This window comes from Pan troglodytes, chromosome 6 (assembly GCF_028858775.2).
Source record: "Pan troglodytes isolate AG18354 chromosome 6, NHGRI_mPanTro3-v2.0_pri, whole genome shotgun sequence".
In the NCBI taxonomy this organism is placed as follows: Eukaryota; Metazoa; Chordata; class Mammalia; order Primates; family Hominidae; genus Pan; species Pan troglodytes.
Window position 1 is genome coordinate 152,734,737 of NC_072404.2, and position 19,965 is coordinate 152,754,701.

At 35.9% G+C, this 19,965-nt stretch overlaps 1 protein-coding gene across 29 annotated transcripts in view; it reads right to left on the reverse strand.

Moving 5' to 3' along the window:
- Window positions 1–19,965, reverse strand: part of DGKI (diacylglycerol kinase iota) — a 496,276-nt gene that overhangs the window by 16,580 nt on the left and 459,731 nt on the right. For 19 of the 29 annotated variants that reach the window (XR_010159015.1, XR_010159014.1, XR_010159012.1 and 16 more), the window contains one exon: window positions 17,641–19,384. The exons of 5 other annotated variants lie outside the window; for them this stretch is intronic. Coding sequence is in view for 21 of the 24 variants with exons in the window: in XM_063815630.1 (XP_063671700.1) it covers window positions 19,268–19,384 (117 nt within the window). In the remaining 3 variants the exon portion in view is untranslated. Of the gene's footprint in view, window positions 1–10,515; window positions 19,385–19,965 lie in introns of those variants that run through there. 5 more of the 29 variants (XM_016958209.4, XM_054655222.2, XM_016958204.4 and 2 more) reach the window with 1 other exon arrangement.

The following is a 19,965-nucleotide window of genomic DNA, read 5'->3' on the forward strand; positions in this document are numbered from 1 at the left end:
CTAAATTCAGATGAGATGGGCCAAATGCAATTCCAGAGCTGAGATGAAAAGTTATGGATAGAGGAAATGTAAAGATAGGTTTCCAGTACTGTGACAAGACAGGAACTGAAACTGAGCCCTATGGGATATCTGGAGTACCTACAGAATATCACTACAACTTGAATATTGTCAGAGGCTTTAATGTTATAAAACAATCTTCAAAAGTTTGGCTCTAGGCCATCTGAGTTTAGAAATCTGATGATTCTCAGAAGAATGAAGATAGTTTTAAAACAGGCAAATTTAGAATAAGAAAGCTATTCAGAGACTTGAAAACTAAATAGTCAATATGGGATGTGTGTCCCTGCATTTTGAAAGAGACAGCACAGTGGTTTCTTTTTAAAGCAATGAAGTCCACAGACTGACATAATATGAAACTAGGTTTAGGACAAGCTGACATTTTTTTCTCCTATTTTCATTTCAAACTTTTGGTTATATTTATTCCACATTTTCTCTCACTGTAAGTTTTCAGGATTGTACCTTATTTATTACTGTCAAAATCTATACATCTTTCATTTTGAAGGCATTTTTACAAGATAGAGGGGAAAGAAAGGACTGAGGCAAACTGTAGGTTAGGATTTCATAGTCAGAATAAAAAGAATAGGTAAACTGACTAAGACATCCAAGACAAAAGCATTCAGGCTCCTCTTCTTTCACCCGTCCGCTTCCACAGCATAAAGAACAGTGCTCTAGAAATATCATAAGGCTTTCAACAATGTAGTCATCTCCAGCATATTTCCACAGCTACAATTTATCAGACATTTACTATGAGCTCAGCATTGTTCTCAGTATTTTTCCGGCTAATATTTCATTTCATGTCCACAACAACTTCATTTGGTTGGTATTATTGTTTTCTATATTCCAGATGAGGAAACTGAAGCTCAGAAAGAAAAAGAATGTTTCAAGACCAAGGTCACCCAGTTTGTAATAGCAGTGTAGGTCTGTCCAAACTGATTCAGAAAATGCCAAGCAGAAAAGAAACCCCGCTATCTAATTAGACTGATCAGAGAAGGGGAAACTCCTTTCCTCCTATCATTATCATATCCTCAATGTAGTTGTAACATGTAACAGTTATTAAGCATCTGTGTTCCGTGTAAATTCTGGTCCTTTCCATCTGTATGTAACTGAGCTCATTATTTTTAAGCCTTTGAAGTAATTGCCTATAGAATCAACGAACTAGCAACATGGGGCTGACTCTGGTGATCTCTGAAAATGAGCACACACAAAACAATTCTCAAGGAGATTGCAGTCTACAAGGGCTATGGGCTTTAACCCTTGTAGACTGTGGATATATTATTTTTTAATTTTGCATTTTGTAATACCAACCAATTATGAATGCTATGAAAAATATCATCCAAACAATACACTTTGAGGGGTGGTATTAGTGGAGATTTCCAATGTGAGGTCCTTGAATATAGATAATTTTGAAGCTTTTCCCTTCTTCATAGTGAGTCGTCTATTAAAAGATCCCCTTCAAAGAATTCCACCACTTGAGAGAAGGGAGAGTTCCTGAGACAATTAATCTTACATTCTTATTGTGCACATAAGGCAATTTGGGTCCAAGCAAAGGAAGCAACACGTCCAGCTTCTCAGAAGCAGAGCTGGGATTGGAATTCAGGTCTCCTCTGGCTCAGTGTATTCTCTTTTACCAGAAATATCTCTTTCATTTATCTTAATAGTGCCTTTGGGTGGAATCCAAAGCATTTGAACATGGCATTATGATACAAGTTGCAGATGAGGAGTCCCTGGGCTTTGCAAAGCATTTGAAAATGGCATTATGATACAAGTTGCAGATGAGGAGTCCCTGGGCTTTGGTAAAGTCCCCCTATCACTAGCTGGCTGAGTAGTCTTGGGAAATGTTTTAATCTTTTTAAATCACAGTCTTCTCCTCTGTAAAGTGAAGTTGTTCAACTGATTTTTATAAACATTTTGCTTCGTAACGTGTGGCTCTTTGATTTTAATCCATTATATTTGTGAGTTAACTTCTACTTTTCACAAAGCACATGGGCCCTCTTTTCCTTCATTAAAATTCTCTGGATTGCTAATAAAAATGATGTTGAAACCAGACAAACTCTAAGGACAAAATAGACATTTTCAGACATGTAAGAACTCAGAAAATTTATTTCCCTAGTGCCTAGTTTTAAGAAGTAATTTATGGCTATACTCCAGCAAATCAAGAAGCTAAGAAATATGTGAGTCAAGAAGTGATAAGAAAATCCTAGGGTGATAAGTATACAGCAAGTCTATGAAACAATTCATCAAAATTAGAACAAGCCAGTGCTTTCAGAAGAAAGAATGGAATCAACTCCAAAAATAAACAGGAAGCTAAATGATATTAGTTGCATGTTGAAAAAAATGTTTGCATATATGTGTTTTTTATCATTTAACAAGAACAAAGAGACAATAACAAACACCCAGAGGAAAAAAGTCATAAAAACATTATCAAAGAGTTCAAATATAAAGCAAACTAAAATGTGGTATAACTTAGAGCAATTAAAAAATCTAAGAGAAATTATTTGACCTGGAAGATAGGAACATTGCATGTCCTTTGCATTGGGGTCATGGCCTTTAAATATTTCAGAAAAAAAGATGCAATCTTAGCATACTACTTAGCTCTGCAGCATATATTATTAACATGCCATGCTAATGAAATTTCATGTTCTTGATTTTCAACTCAGCATTTCCTCATTTTCTCTTCTCCCTTCTGCACAGTTTCTATTCATTATATTATTTGTTACGGTTGTAAAATTTTAATCTATTTGGCAGCAATATTAAAAGTTCTACATGTTGTCACTTTCTTTAATTTTTTTTTTTTTTTTGATGGAGTTTCACTGTTGTTGCCCAGGCTGGAGGGCAGTGGCACAAACTTGGCTCACTGCAACCTACGCCACCTGGGTTCAAGTGATTCTCCTGCCTAAGCCTCCCGAGTAGCTGGGATTACAGGCGCCCACCACCACGCCCGGCTAATTTTTGTATTTTTAGTAGAGACAGGTTTTCATCATGTTGGCCAGGCTGCTCTCCAACTCCTGACCCCAGGTGATCCACCCGCCTTGGCCTCCCAAAGTACTGGGATTACAGGTGTGAGCCACTGCGCCCAGCCCTACTTTTTTTTAACTCTAAGAGTAAGATTCACATAAAGCCTTTGTAGTGATTGCTTCTGTGAACAGAGAGTCGGGAGGAAATGTGACGCAGAAATTGTAATGACTGCTTAATAAGTAAAAGTCTGTGAGTGCTTGCAGATTGTAGGACTGTAAATGAAGTAGCACAAAAGGAATTAAATAATGAAGAAACAAACAGGAGTAAGCCGGCATCACATAATATCAAAGTAGGGAGAAGTGAATATGTGCAAGGCTTCATTCATAGGTTTCTCTTCCCTCTTTTTTTTTTCTGAGTCTTTACTAACAATATTTTGAATTATACTGATCTTAAAATCAGATTTTTTTTTACTAGAAGTAGGCTAACACTTTTAAATGGTCTACTGAACCATTTCATTTGCATTTCTTTGTTTTAGGGCAGTGGTTCTCAAACTTCAGAGTGCCTCAGAATCACCTGGAAGACTTGTTGCAACACAGATTGCTGGGGCTCACTTCCAGAGTATCCAATTCAGCAGGTCTAGAATAGGACCAGAGAATCTACATTTCTAATAATTCCCAGAAGATGCTGATACTGCTGGTCCCAGGAACTCATTTTAAAATCTCTGACCTAGGGAATGCCTGGGTGGCTTAATCACATTCTGCTAAATGGAAGTTTCTGGATGATTCCCGTCTCTAAAAGACTGGGCTACATTAACCTAAAATAAACCAGTTTAAAATTTAAATCCTAATATGACTCTGACATTTGAAAGAGAAAAATTCTTCAAGCTTCAAGTTTCCATAGCCCTTCAGTAACTGTTGGGCAGTCAGGTTTCATGGAGAGATCCAGTAGCACTGAGTACAGTTGATGACCTTTCATATTTGGTTGCATTTCTCTGTGTGTGTGTGTGTGTGTGCGTGCGCGCGTGTGTGTGTGTGCGAGTGCATGTACGTATGCGCCCATATGGGTATATACTTATAGATACATGAACAAAAATAATATATAAATGTGTATGTGCACACATACACTATATAAATACACATTTGATTTTGCTGATCTATTCTTTATTCCCTTGCAACTTAAAAAGCTCAAGACTTTGTAAAAATGTGATCTAAATATTCTTGAGAAGAAAATATGAGAAAAGTCATTATTCTACCTAAATAATTTTTACTTCCTTTTGGAAGCTTTAGAAACTTTAGCTAAGGACATACACTTTTTAATTTTAGGTGGGGGCCCTAAAATTACTGTTCTTTCTCTAAGCACCCACAATCTGGAGTTTGGGTCTGCATTTTGGGAGAGGTAATTTATTGCAAATTTTACATTCTCAAGTCATTTCCCTAACAGAATCCTTAAAGATATCTGAATCAGACTTTCTGTATGATTTTTGAGGATAATAGTGCATCACTGATTTCAAATCCTGACCATATGGATACAAAGGAAAATCTCACGAAGCATGAATTTTGCTGTAATCCAAGAAAAATCATTAACTATATGAAGATCCATTTAAAGAGAAACATTCTTCTTCTCATAAGAGTTTTTTAAAGATGATTTTGTCCTTTGATTTTGATCCTAGAATTAAACTTTGCATGAGTTATTTTTAAATGAAGAAACAGATCCCAAACTTCTCTGCACTCTTAATAAACGGACAGTTATATTTATTTTCTGGTATTTAAGTTTAGAAATGTGATGGCCAGGTGTTCTTCTCAAATCTGAGCTGCATTATGGTTTGATGAGGGATAACACTTATTCTTTATTTGAACTTTGCTGCTTGCTTGTATGAGGGTTGAAAACCTGTTCTAGGATTGCTGTTAAGGCAGACTGTGGTTTACAAACTTATCAAGAAAAGATGTTTCTGTTTCATAAACCAAAGCCATCTCTAATGTGGGTAATGACAATAAATTTATCGTATTTTAATACAAAGTCTATTGATTTTTTTAAAACCAGTTTGTGGAGGTATAATCGACATTCAAAAAATCTGCACATAATAAAGGGTAAAATTAATTAGTTTGTATATATTTATAACCCATGAAACTATCAAAATTAACATAATGAGTAATAACAACTTAATTTCAATAGTATTCAAACACTGTACTTCTATCATCTGTGTCCTTCTCCCTTTATATTGTTATTGTCACATATTACATATTTGTACATTGTGTGGTCATTACAGATTCATAATTATTGTTTTATGCATTTGCCTTTTAAATCATACAGGAAAAAAAAGAGGAGTTATAAACCCAAAGTACAATGATATTAGCTTTTGTACTTATCTATGTATTTACTTTTACTAGTGTTCTTTGTTTCTTCATAAAGCTTTGAATTACTGTTGGTTGTTCTTGAATTTCAGCCTGCAGGACTGCCTTTAGGATTTCTTGTAGGGTAAGTGTACTGGTAACAAAACCTCTTAGCTTTTGTGCATCTGGTACTGTCTTAATATCTCCCTCATTCTTAAAGGATACAGTAATTTTGCCAGATATAAATTTCTTGGTTGACAGGCTTTTGGTTGTTGTTTCCCCAGCACTTTATCATCCTGCTGCCTTCTGGACTCCATGATTTCTGATGAGAAATCAGCTGTTAATCTCATTAAAGATCCTTTGTACATGAAAAGTCATTTTTGTTGTTGTTGTTTTCAAGACTGTCTACATAATTTGACTACAATATGTCTTGGTGTCAATCTCTTTGAGTCCATCTTGCTTGATGTTTGTTGAGTTATTTTGATGTATATGTCCATGTCTTTCATCAAATTTGAGGAGTTTTGAGCCATTACATCTTCAAATATATTTTTCTCCTCTTTTCTCTCCCTCTATTCTCCTTCTGGGACTCCCATGATGCAAATTTTGGTAAGTTTGATGCCGTCTCACTGGTTCCTCAGATTTTGTTCATTTTTCTCTTTCTGCTGCTCAGACTGGATAACTTCCATTGTCTCATCTTCAAGTTTTCTGATTATTTCCTCTGCCTTCCTGCCAAAATCTTCCATTGCACCCCTCTAGTGAAATTTTCATTTCAGCTATTGTGCTTTTCTGCTTCAGAATTTCTACTTGGTTCCTTTTTAAAATTTATTTTTCTTTATTGACATTCCCTAATTGTTCATACATTGTTCTGACAATTTCCTTTACTTCTTTTGTTGATGGTTTTCTTTAGTCATTGAGCATATTTAAGACAGCTGACATCTATCACTAATAAATTTTAATATCTGAACTTCCTCAGGGATAGTGTCAAATTCTTTTTTTCCCTGTGAATAATCCACATTTTCTTATTTTTTAAAATTTATCATTTTCTCTTCTTTTTAAGGCTAATTAAGTGAAGAAGTGAAAGTTTGTTTCTTTTTATGCTTTTCGATTTTATTGTTGTTGCAAACTGGACATTTTCAGTAATGTAAAGTGGTAACTCTGGAAATCAGATTTTCCTCATCCTCAGAAGCTATTTTTTTGCTTGTTGCAAGCTGTATTAATCTGTTTGTATGATGAACTTTCCAAACTATTTTTGCAAAGTCTATATTTCTTAGGGTGTGGTAACTGAAGTCCCATTGTCCTTTGTCTCTGCAATCAGCCTGTGGTCTGAAAGAGGTTCCTGCATATCCCAAATTTCAATAGGCTCTCTCTTCCTCAATCACTCCCCCAGTTGCTGTGTCTGATTAGGTCCCAGAGTTCTGGAATAGCTGATTCTTGTCATTTGTCCCCCAGGTTACAGGTTGTTTCAGTAGAGAAATGAAACCCTGGAGGATTCCACTTGGCCATTTTCCATGAAGACACATTCCATCAGTCAGTGTTTTTTTTAACAACCTTTGCACTGATGGCTGGATTTTTCTTGGGAACTGTCCCTTAATCAATGGGACCTCTCAGCTTCTCCACTTGCAGAGCTATAGGATGTATCTTCAACTTATCATGGTCTACCTTCAAGTAATATTATGCCACTTCATGAATAGTATAAGAATCTTACAGTTACATACTTCTATTTCTCCCCTCCATTCTTTTATGCTACTATTGTCATATATTTTACTTTAAAATTCCACATATCATCAATATTTTGTTTTAAAAGTCATTTATTAAAAATATAACAATAAGAAAATATATGTATATATTTATTCAAATACTTATAATGTTCATTGCTCCTCATTCCTTTATGTAGATATGTGTTTTCATATGGTAACAGTTTTCTTCTGTCTGAAGGACTTTCATTAACATTTCTTATAGTTCAGGTCTATAGTTCAGGTCTGCGCCTGCCACCGCACCTGGCTAAACTCTTTCAGCTTTTATATATCTGTAAAGGTTTTTATTTCCCATTTATTTTTATAGATAGTTTTGTTGCTAAAGAATTATAGATTTATAGCATTTTTTTCTTTTAGTACCTTAAAGATGTGCTCCGTTTTCTTTTTGCTTTCATTATTTGTGATAAGGAATCTACTGGTATTCTTATTTTTATTCATGTGTTTTTTTCTCTGGTTTTTAATAAGATTTTTTTTTGCAGTGGTTTTGGCCGATTACAGGGTATTTTTATCTAGTTTTCTTCATGTTTCTTGTGTTTTGAGTTTGTTAAGCTTATTGAATTTGTATAGTTTTTTTTTTAAAAGTAAAAGTGCTAAAATTCCTAGAAATTATTTTTTCGAATTGTTTTTATATCCTCCCTCTCTCTTCTTTCCTTTTAGGACTCTCATCACTTGTATATTAAAATAATTGAAGTTGTCCCGCATTCTACTAATGCATTTTTTTCACAGTTAGAAACCCTTTCCTTTCCCATGTTTCATTTTGGATATTTTCTATTGGTACATCTTTGTTTACTGATCTTTTCTTCTGTAGCGTCCAAATCTGCTCTTAATCTTTAGCAGCGTATTTTAAATCTCAGATAATGTAATTATGTCTAGAAATTTCATTTGGGTCTCTTTTATATTTTTCATGTCTTTAACTCTTTGAACATCTGGAATATAAATAACTATTTGAATATTTTGGAAATGCTAACATCTATGTCAATTCTGGGTTAGTTTCAGATGGCTAATTTTTTCCTTTTGTCATATTTTCCTGCTTCTTTGCATGCCTGTACATCGGATGTCAAATGTTGTGAATGTTTCTTTTTGCATGCTAGGTGAATTTATATTCCTCTATATCCTTGGGCTTTGTTTAGAGATAAGGTTCAATTATTTGGAAACAATTTTGTCTTTTCAGCTCTTGCTTTTATGATTAGGCAGTCTTAGGGCAACATTTAGTCTATGGTTAATTACTCCTCATAGGTGAGTCAAGACCCAATTCAGTGCCTCACGAATTATGAGGTTTTTCAGTGTGATGAGTGGTAACAGGCACGATTCTCAGTCCTTTGTGAGCACTGGACACTGTCCCTTAGATCATTTTGGATGGCTCTTTCTCCAGTCTCAAGTAGTTTCTTCACATACGTAAACTGCTCAGTACTTTATTGACTACTTAAGAGGAAGTAGCTGCAGATTGGTGGGACTACTTTTCTGTATGGTTCTCCCCTCTGTGATACTCATCTCTTGTAAGCTCTAGCTGCCTCTATTTCCCAAACTTTCAGCTCTGTCTCAACTCAGGAACTTCTTAGGAATTCCTAAATTAGCACTCCCTGTATCACTATCTGGAAACTCTCTGAAGTCTATAAAATGAAAAGATTAAAGGGCTTGTATCATTTGCTTTCCATCTCTCAGGAATCACTGCCTTTTTTGCCCCCGCCAAGGTCCTGTGTCTTAACAATCATTGTTTTATATATACATGTTTTAGGTTTTTTTTAAAAAAAATCTGGTGGGAGGGCGAATCTGGCCTGTTAGTCCATTTTGGAAGCAGAAGTCTTAATTTTTTTTTAAATTCCTACCTTATCAGGGACCCCATTTAGTCTCTGCCTGCTCTAATAGTCAACTCTTTCTTTACCTCCTGATTTTGAAAGTCTAACTTAACTATAGTTAAAAATAGCATTCACACCAACTACTTATAGGATCCAGAAAAAAATAAACAAATGAACTACATTTCTTCATTTTTATTCTGTACATTTCCACACAATTCACAATACAGAAAAAGTGTCCAAAAAGTAACTGTAACTAGTCAATTTCTTTTTCAGAGATTAGTTCAGTCTCCCAAATTAACTCCATTGAAAATCTCTGTAGAGCAACACAGTGATCAAGATACTTTATATAAATAGGAAATGCAAGAAAATTAGGGAAAAATACTTTATGACTTTGTTACAAAAAACTTCATTCTTCCCTTTCCCATCCCACCCCCACCCCCCCACCCACCCTCCCTCCACTTCGTATTATCTGAATCCTCCTTTACCTGGAAATAAAACTTTAATCTTTCTACTGCCACAGCTGCTACTTGTTTATGGATTCCACCTGCCAGCTGGCAGCTTTGCAAAAGCATGGCTCTGGGATGTGATAGGGCAGAATCAGAAATCATGAAAAAGCCCTTTATAATGTGACTGCAACTCTTCATACAGATGTAGCCTTTGCGAGTGGAATACCCACAGCCAAGGGTACCCTGGATGCCTGGGAACGTTTTCCCACTCAGAAATCAAATTAAATCAAATATATTCATTCTTTTAGAACCGAGATTGTCCTCTATTCCTTAGTTTTTCACAAGAATGGTTTTCCTCAGTTTCAGTCAGTGGTGGTCTGTATAATATTCAGATTCATGGTTGCCCACTTAACTATTGGTAATTTTAAAAAACAGCCAAGCTAACCTTTGCTGAGACTATTTTGGCCCCTGACTTTTCAAAGATGTGTTTTGCAAAATATTCTGTTGTGTTAGAATATTTTGTCTATAAGAGTTCTAAATCTCCTTCCCCAGGATGGCAAGAATCCAAACTTTCCCAACTTATAATCGGTAAGTCAGGGAGAGCATCAAAGTTCTACTTGCATTGGAAATTATGCTTGTATGTAATTAGAGTCTCAATCCAACCAATGATGGGTGGGGAGAGTGGCGAATAAAAATTCTTTGATCTCCAGAAGATCAGGAGATCAGGAGCCATTTGGTTGCATATAGAAGGTACAATAAATATCAAGGCTAGATGGTATCTTAAAAGTGATAAATCTCACCAACACCTATAAATTTGAAATTACCTATAAATTTGAAACAAAAAATAGGGTAAACTGACAGGACTATCCTATCTGTATGTGTGTGTTTTATAAGTGAAGAGTAAAGACAATTTGTAAACATATATCTATCATTTTTAAGACGAAAATGTATATTTAAACCCAAAATAACAAGGTCACAGTCTCTGAATTTTTAAGTGAATATATTTAGATTTGTGGGAAAAAAACCCTAAATATTCCTTATTTTTTTCAAACTTTATCAGGGACCAGAACAAGTTTGTGGACAGGCATAATGTATTATAAGAGGTTGGACAAACTCCTTCCAAAAACCACCTCGTCCTTTGGAAAGCTCCATTAAAAAGTTCTTCTATTAGCTGACCCTACTTCCCCCAAGTTCCACACACAATCTAATTCTTCTATGCTGCATAAACTGAAATTTTCACAACTAATACCCCTTGAAGCCACTTTGAACAAATTTAATCTTTCTGTATGTTTCCTGAGTTTGATTTTCAGTATCTGCTAACACTATCAGTTGTTTGAGATTACCATGAGAATTTGTGTTACTACTAGAGTCTTCTTATTGTACTACTTTTGAGAATCTTTTTTCCTTTCCTCATAACTCTGCCCCTCTTTTATGCCCCCAAACCAGAGGCAAGAAGTAGAACAAGAAAGAAGGTGGAGTAGAAGCAGGTCTTTTCTGCAAGACTCTGGATATGGATTCATTTCTTAAAATTACCTCAAGTGACTTCCTCCCTCACCCAGTCAACCTGAAATCTAGGAACTCAAGCTGTATTACAGAATTAAGGGATGATGGGCAATTAAAACTGTAATCCACCTAGACAGAAATATGACAGAAACATTAGTCTACTGATATGGGGTTAAGTCTTGTTTCATGACAAAAAGTTATAGAAAGTGCCTCCATGCCTCTGTATTAGCAGAGGATATAGAATTTCCCACCCTCTTCTCCAGTCCTGATTCTACATCCCAAACAACAAATGGGTAGTAAGTAGGGGAAAGAACACTAAATCCTTTGTTTTCACTTTGACTCCTGAATCTGTGACCTTTTTGCTTTAGTAGAAACATATCTTTTTTAGGAGATTTGGGAATTGGCTAACAAAATTGCTAGCCAATTCCCAAATCTCCTAAATTGGCTAACAATTGGCAAAAATGCTAGCCAATTCCCAAATCTCCTAAAAAAGATATGTTTCTACTAAAGCATAGGTGTGTTTGTGTAAGCAAGGCAACTTTTTAGGGTCATGAAATCCCTGCTGCTAAATGATTTGGGATATATTTGCAATGATGGAAGCTTTTTTAAAAAATGCCTTCATTGCTATCTAGTTGGCAGGAACCTGGGGAAAAAAAATAGGCTCAAATTGAGTTCTGTTCCAGTCTAAAATTATAGACATTTAAACCAAGAAAATCTCACAGAGTTTTTCTAGTCCAAGATCTCTCACAATTAAAGATATGCCTTTGATCTCTGAGTTAGTTGTTCAATCTTCACTTAACTACTAGAAGAAACAGTGATAACAACTTCACTGTTTTTCAGAAAGCCCAAACTGTTTTTCTGGATGCAATGTTTAGGAAAAATAAATCCTTATAAGTAATAAAGCTAACTCCTTTTCATGTGTTATTGCTCTTTTCTTTCCTTATTTTATTCTACAAATCATCTTCCCTGCAGAATTTGAAACTAACAGTCCTACTTAACCTAACTCCTCTACATATTCTTATTCCTAATCCAATTTTGTCTTCTTTCCAGATCAAACATCCTCCTTCTACATATTCACCAATCTGCCCATAAATGTCCCTTGTAAAGTATGAGATTCTGAACTGAAGGACATTTCAAGCCTGTTTGTTTTTCTCTACTTCAAATATGCCGGAATTTCCCATAGGTGTATTAAACCTCTATGTATATGACTATGTATTATCATAACACTTAGCTTGCATACCCACCCATAAACTTAGAGCAATAGAGTCTTGGATGTCAGGGCCATTTTTAACATTTTTTGTTGCAGCATTCAGAAATTATATCATCCTAATAGTGACTTCCAAGGAAGAAAAACAGGACTAACATTTTTTAAATGCTGAGAATCACAAATAAGTTAAAGAAGCCATTAACGCTCACTGTTAATTTCTTCTCTTGAAATCCACCCTGGTATGCAAACATTAGACTTTTCTTTGCTTGAACTATGTACAAGCTGACAAGCCTCTCTCCGACAGCAAAAACTCTGACTTTTTGATTTCACATTCTCCCTTATTTCTAACTCATTCTTTCCGTGGAAACTTAGGTAAACATTTTTTTTTTCATGGAGGCATCTTCTATATTATGGAAATCTGAATAATTGATATAAAACATCCTTGAAGGCAATGATGGAAAATGACTTACTTAGAAAACATGTTAATATGTAATTTCTAAAGACCCAGTTCTGGCTGCAGCACTATCATTTGCTATATGAATCTGCACAGGCTGAATTCACTGCTCTGAGATTCAGTGCATTCATCTAAAATGTATTCTATGCATTATTCACCTCGTTGGGGTTGTTTTGAACCCCAACTGAAGCTCAAACATGTCAATACATCATAACACTAAAGCACTTTTTAATTCTTGAAACTGTTCTTAACAAACAGTATAGATTTGAGTTGTTTATACTGTCATAGAGTGAAAACTATATGTGTGTTTCACTAAAGGTCTGAGGGAAAAGATAATTTCAGTATTTCCCACTATCAAAGCCTCCCATTTCAGAAGGCATTTGGCTCAAAATATTGAAATTTCAAAAGCTGGGTGAAAACTTGGATCACTATTTTCTTATTTCCATGGGTAGGACCTCCCTTGTGGTTGCCACGCTGGTGGCAGAAGCCAAAGAGTTTTCCATGATTGCCTTTCATGTACATCTTGGCTCCCAAATACCTTACAGGCAGAATTTTCTTCTGTGGTTATACTAGATTACACTTAACTCTTAGAATATCAAACCACAGCACTTTTTTATATTGGATGGACAGTAAGACAGATTTCTAATAGAATTTTACTTGACAATGACTAAGAATACTGATCAAAATTTATAAGCTTCCAGAAGTATTTTTAATTAAATTACACCTTTTAGTATGTTTTCTTTTCACTAGCTCTTAAATTCATGCTTAGTTTAAAATTTTTTAAATGATAACTAACGGCCATTCCCCTAGATATTTTTAAAATTCTCAGTTATAAAGCAAAGTTTAACAAATCAAAAATCAAGATTTTCATGAGTTTTTAAAATAAAATCCTGCCATTCAACAAAGCCATTAAAAAATATCTTTTGAAATATCACAGTATCTAATTTTAGCCCCCTCAAATCACATATTCCTAATCACAACACCCCTCAGAGTGGTCAGGTATCCTCTGTTTAAAAGCTAACAGAGGCTGAAAGTTTATAACTGTGATATCCACTCCACTATTACATATTATTTATACTTCATCTTCTTTATATTTAGTCAAAACCCACTGAAAACTCTGCTTATTTTTCCTAGTTCTATCCTGAGAGCTAGAATAAATCAGTCTTAGCTTTCATTTTAATAGTGTTTCTAAGTCTTGTTTTAAAATCTTAGTTTCAGATACATTTTTAGAAATCTACTATGACTCCAGTAAAATGGAAATGCAAAATATTATTCTCTTCCTACTTAGGTTTTCATTCAACTAAAACATTGCTGGCTAATGAGTGGCTGGTACAATAAAGCCTTGGTTGAATTTCCAGCCCATGCTGGACACCCTGAGGTTCTCCTGCACTGCACTTATCACATTGGAATTTGTCTTTTCTTCTAGATGCCAGCTTCATGAAATCAAGAGTTTTGTCTATTACATTCATTGTTATATCCTTAGTATGATGCCTGCCTCAGAGTGACAAATATTTTTCAAATAATGATTAAATACATGCACTTATGATTGATTCATGGACATACGATTACATGCATAACTGAATACATATGTAAATAGACTCTGGAGTCTATGCATTATGAAGATACCATTCAATTTTCATGTTTCTATTTTAAAATCCATGCTACAAGAGCCTAAGAATTATTTTTCTGCTTTCTTTCTGGGACCTGGTCAGTAAATCTCAGTGTCCTGGGAGAGGAGGTTGTCCAAGGGCATGACTCTTTTCTTGGTTCTTATTTTCAGGTTTCTCATTAAGCTGTGAGGAGACAGTGTAAAACCAAAGATGGCCCTCAGCAGTGTAAAATCTATAACCTAGTCCTCCAGGTGCCGTCAAAGAGGCATGTGGCTTACATTGTTGAATGAGGAAGCAGCAGCCGTGATTGTGTACCCTCAGGGGACTAAGACAGATATTTGCTAAACCTGATAGATTTTCAGAATCATGCTTGCCATAATTCTATAAGATGATCAAGGTCAGTGGACATCCATGTGTCCTTTGAGTAAAAGGTATACTTGTCCCAGAGGGTAATTTCATTTTGATGTATTTTGAGCATAATATCTGGGGAAGATTTTTGCAGCTGTGTGACAAAATTATTGACAGTAGTAGGCAGAAACTTCAGGGACAGGACTGCTGCTATGGCCCAAAACTTAGAGAGACAAGAGATGAAGGATGACTGGGGACACAGAAAAGGGTAGGGTCCAAGTCGATCTGACAGACCTGGCAGAGAAGGGCCTGTAGGACTTCCAATCAGCTGAGTATGAGATTCAGAGTGAAAGGAGTTGAGAGATTCAAAGGTGGTTCAATTAAGATGCAGGCAGAAGCCATTTTATATTAAATAAGTGTTAAAGATTAATCAGAAAGCTAATTTATTAGATGTTTTTCTACTTCTTTTCCTAAAATGAATATAATTCATTTAAATAGAGCAATTAGTAGTTTTATATGATGGTTATGATGAGCCATTTTAACAAAGTCCCATTTTTAAATAGCATAATTGAATAAAATATCATGCTGTTCTCAGTGATTTCATTAGCTACTCCTTCTGGAAGGAAGACAAGCTGCTCAGACCCCATACTACACTGAAGTTACACCTTCCCGGCAGTAGCCTGCCCTAATTAAATATCACTAGGCAACCTACTGAGTGTTAGTGTTATAAACAGCCTTGTAAAGTGGTGTAAGCATCACAGAGGAAAGAACTCTCCTTTACTTGAAATACAAACATAGCATAGATAAGTCTTGGGGCTATGGTAGGTTTCATGCTTCATGGAAGGCAACATAAACAATTACAGGAACTCTTGGTCATGAATTTTATGACACAGGTAATAGAAAATGCCAAGTGCAATTGTAGTAATGCCAAGTGCAATTGTAGTAATGCCATGACAGATCTAAGCCTAGCAATGGTGGAAACAAAAAAATAAATGGAAATTCTCTGTTTAACCTGTCTTTGCCTACTGGTGTTCACTAGACATATACAAATGATCAGCATGCTTTTAAAATGTTTGCTCTTTTCTAAACCTATGCAATATACATGAATATAGTATACATACTTGCATGTGTATATAAATAAATGTCTATATATGTGTGTAAATGTATATGCGTATATACATACATACTTGTGCATGAATGGATGGAGTATTTCTGACATCACATACAAGCAACAGTGTTCATCAGTGTTAACCGTATTTATTTTTGGGAAGTGGGACACAACACCAGAACAAAGGGATGCCTTGACTGTGGATGTGATACTCATCTGTGGTATTAAAACATTTTATAAAAAGCATGTGCCATTTTTATAATTTAAAAAAAACCCTAAATATTATTAATAAAATTGACATGTAATAAAATAAAGATGCTGTGTCATTTTTTAAAGCCATGAATATTATAAGGGGTCTAGTAAATAAATAAATTTCAGAAATCCGTTAGGCAAAGGGACTCTCACTAGGTCCAGATGAAAATGAAGTGATGTTGAGTAGCTCCCAGCACAGGCAGATCTGCCAAAGCAGCCATTCTGAAAGGATAAGGAGCAACAGGTATGTAGGGCTCTCCATCAGTCATTACTAATTTCCATCACTGTGCATTTGCCAGCTAAATTATGTTTCAAAACTTGCACTGGTTTTTGGTTATCACATCTACAGAGGAAACAAACTCTGAAAGCAAAATTCCTAGTCATGGTATTTATTCCATTCTTGGCTTACTAATCTTCTCTCTTATTCTTTATGAAGTCCTTGAATATGATAAAGCACAGTTTAACTGTGTTCTATTTTGTTAAATGCACAATATTAAAATATAAGCTTGCAAAAATGACTACCTTTCAGGTTACAGAATGTTGTCTTTTAATAACTCTTCATTTTCCATTCCTCTATCAACCACATCTAAAAATGGAATCTCAAAGCAGTCAGTGCCATGACACAAAGAAACAAACACAGAGGAGTCAGCCAAGCTAGCTGCCTCTTCAGTGCTGTCTCAGTAGGCTTTGTAGAAATGATATTTCTATAGGTACATATTTTTATGTCTGTTAAAGTTATGTGGCTCTTCAGACCAGGACTAGATCACTTGCTTTCCTGATGGCCTAATAGTAGGGATACAATATACTTAAGCTGAGATGGAAACTCCTAGACCATAAGGCCTTAGCTCTTTCCAAAGCCCAGGACCAATTTTTAAAACATGCTACAGGAGGTGGTTTAATGTTGAAGCCATTAAACATGTGGTTATTCTGCTCACTTTATTTTGGAAATCCCAAGTCCTAGTGGTACTTGCTTTTTTCAAAGCGATATATCAAATATTGGTCTCCATGAATAACACAGGACTCTAATGCCTTTTTTTTTTTTTTGGTTTGAAACAATTTCCAAATGCACCAGGAATCTTATAGTACCAACTCATCATTTTTCATAACACAGATTTATGTCTTCAATTGGAGCGATTTAGAAATTGGCCCATAGCCACCTGTACCCTAAATTTTCTCTGGGCTACTTGGAAGTATTTAGAGAAATGTGAGATGGTAGTTGATGAAAACAGAGTTCTTCATCCCAACAGTAACAGCTAGATAACTGACTGCTTGGCCAAACATTTGACTCAATCCAGGGAATGGAAGATGCCATTCAAAGCCAGATTCCAGTTTGTGTTAAGGATTATATTTCTGTCATCACATTTCCTTGACAGTCCCGCCAACTAAAAATCCCCCAGCAAAAGCCCAGTGATTAAATTCTCCTGGAGCATATTTTTCCAGCTTCTGGAAACAATCTGCTGCAGTGTCTCCTGTAATATCCAAAGGATAGTTCCATTTCTGAGGCTGATATATGGAAGTAGATTACTCACAACCCAATCCATCCTCCCACCAACAATTTGATTTTGAAATGACTATGGAAAGACTGTGGTAATAAAATCCCCATCCACTGAAAGGCTGTTCCTGTTTAATATAGCACGTCATAGCCGCACTTTCAAAATGATGATATGTTACCGAAATGTGACTCAGATAAGCAAAATGTCACCATTAGACTTTTAAATTAAATGTAGAGACACTATCATTCATGGTCATATGTAGAAACATTAGGGAAGCACTATGCTATGTCCAAGGACAAAATGAAAATAAGCTCAGGAGACGTCAGATTTCGCCAAAAGTAAAATCCTTGGACACCTACTTTTATTTTTGACTTACCCCCAAGTCAAGTAGATATTTGGACAGAAAGACAGATATTTTCTTCTGATATTTTAGGGATCACAGAGTCCCTAAGAGAGGTACCTGTAAATACCATTCGATCCGTGGCAGGTTTAGATGTTACAATTCTAACTATCTGACAGACATTTCTGGCTAGATTCCAATGGTGGTTTGCACTAAGGACTTTCTGAAAAGGGAAAAATAAAGTAGATAAAATAATATATTAGACTACCCCATACATAGAAAATGGGGTTATCAAGTACGACCTTTGGACCTGACAAATAATAGTTGAAGCATCCTTCTGAATGATCCGGGCATCCCATAAATCTGGCAGTGGAACTCATACAACAAGCCTTTGTTCTTGGGTCAAGGATTACTTGGAGTAATGAAAACCAAAAACCTAAAAGAAAGACCTAAAATGGGGCTCCTCTCACCACTGTATCCAACAGTCTATAGTTATTAGCCTCTGTGCAACATTCCAATGACTGTTTCCTACTTCAGTGACATATGTTGACATATGTTGCTACTTTTGCTTTTGCTGTTTTTTTTTTCCAAGTCAATTAGGGTGCTTTCTATTATCATTCAACAAAGTTTAGAAGTAAACATTGTTAGAGTGCTCCATTTCCTGTAACCACAGTTCCCACACAGGATTATTTGCTCTGCAATTTAAACAGCACTTAAAATTGAGTGGTTCTGCAAACTAGCTGTGGGCCTCTGTTTAATCCTTTGCTCATCTTCTATTGCAGCAAAAGGCAAAGATGGCTACACATAGGCAGTACGGAGCTGTACAGACAGCCCAAGCTGAACCAGTCCTGCATGGCTATTGGCTACAGCCCAGCAGCCTGGGCTGACCCCTGGGTTACCTCTCTGAGGTACCTCCAAGCACAGACATCTCCCATGCCACCTCACCATTCCTCAGAGATATAGCACACAAGTTGACATTATCCATGTGGCACTTCCCAGCTCCTATATAATGAAACGGAGGGTTGGCGGGTGAGGGGGACATGCAGAGAGAGTCACTAAATAGTCTTGATATATTTAGTCTTAGAAATGGAAGTGGTTTTACAGTTATATTTCTGCAGGACATTCAGAAGGTTTTAGAAGGCCTTCAGACAATCTTGTGGTCTTCCAAGACTGAATGTAAAGAGAAGAGATAATATTTTTCTTTAAGTTGATGGGTAGTTACAGTAGAATTGTATGGTACAGGGAAAAAAACCAATGCATAGGGGGAGGATGGAGCAGTGCCATTTATACGAACATCCTTTGAATCTTTAAAATAAATTATACAGGTGAACACAGAAGTTCATGCTACTTGCTGGAAGCAATAAGGATCAAATTTTGTGGAACTCGTACTGTATTCCACAAATCTCCAGGTATCCTGCCTCCTTCTCAATGGGCTATCATGTTCTGTTGTACATCTTGGTAGCCCTTAAAAGCTAGTGGCATGGTCTCAGGTAGATTCTTGCAGGAGAGAGACAGATATATGAATTCCATCAGCTTCTTCCAGGGGAGCTGCCCAATTGCAGGGAGGGCAGATGTGATACGCTTGCTCATGTCCTCTTTGCCCGAATACCAGGGTCAAACAGCAGTTTCCAGGTCCTCATGGCCAATGACCTTATAGTTCTGACGGCTTTCTAGGTAAGCAGCCAAGTCTGGGTCCCCAGCCTGCTGTGCTCTTTCTTGAGGTGTCTTACCCTATACAAAAATAGTGAGAAAAAAAAAAAAAGAGAGAGAGAGAGAGATAGACACAAGCGCTAGTTGTGAAATACAAAAACAAAAAACAAAACAAAACAAAAATCACAGAAACAGAACTACCCAAGGATACTTGCTAGTAAGGATCCTTTCACATTTGGTGTTTTAGAGTTTACAAGACACTTTCAAATCTATTGTCTTATATGGGCATTAAACTGAACATGTGCGATTGGTAAATGAAAGGGAAAGAGTTTATCACTTTTGACGGGTGGGGTTTATACTAGGGAAACAGAAGTTCACAGAGGTTAACAGTAGACAGAAGGAAACATGGGGTAAAGCAAGTTTTGAAACCCAGAGCCTTTCTGGAAGATGGGGAGGTAGAAATTATTGAATTTAAAAAATAGGGAGGCAGGCATTTAGATTTCTAGTTTAGGACTCTTTCTATTATTCTAAACTTGGGAAATCAACATACAGAAACTAAAAGGAAGGGATAGTCATAAAAAAATTGAAAGGTTTTCTTTATTGGTTTCAGACTTCAGTTAAGTTCTCCCCAATTTATAGCTATTTCATCTCTCTAAAAACTA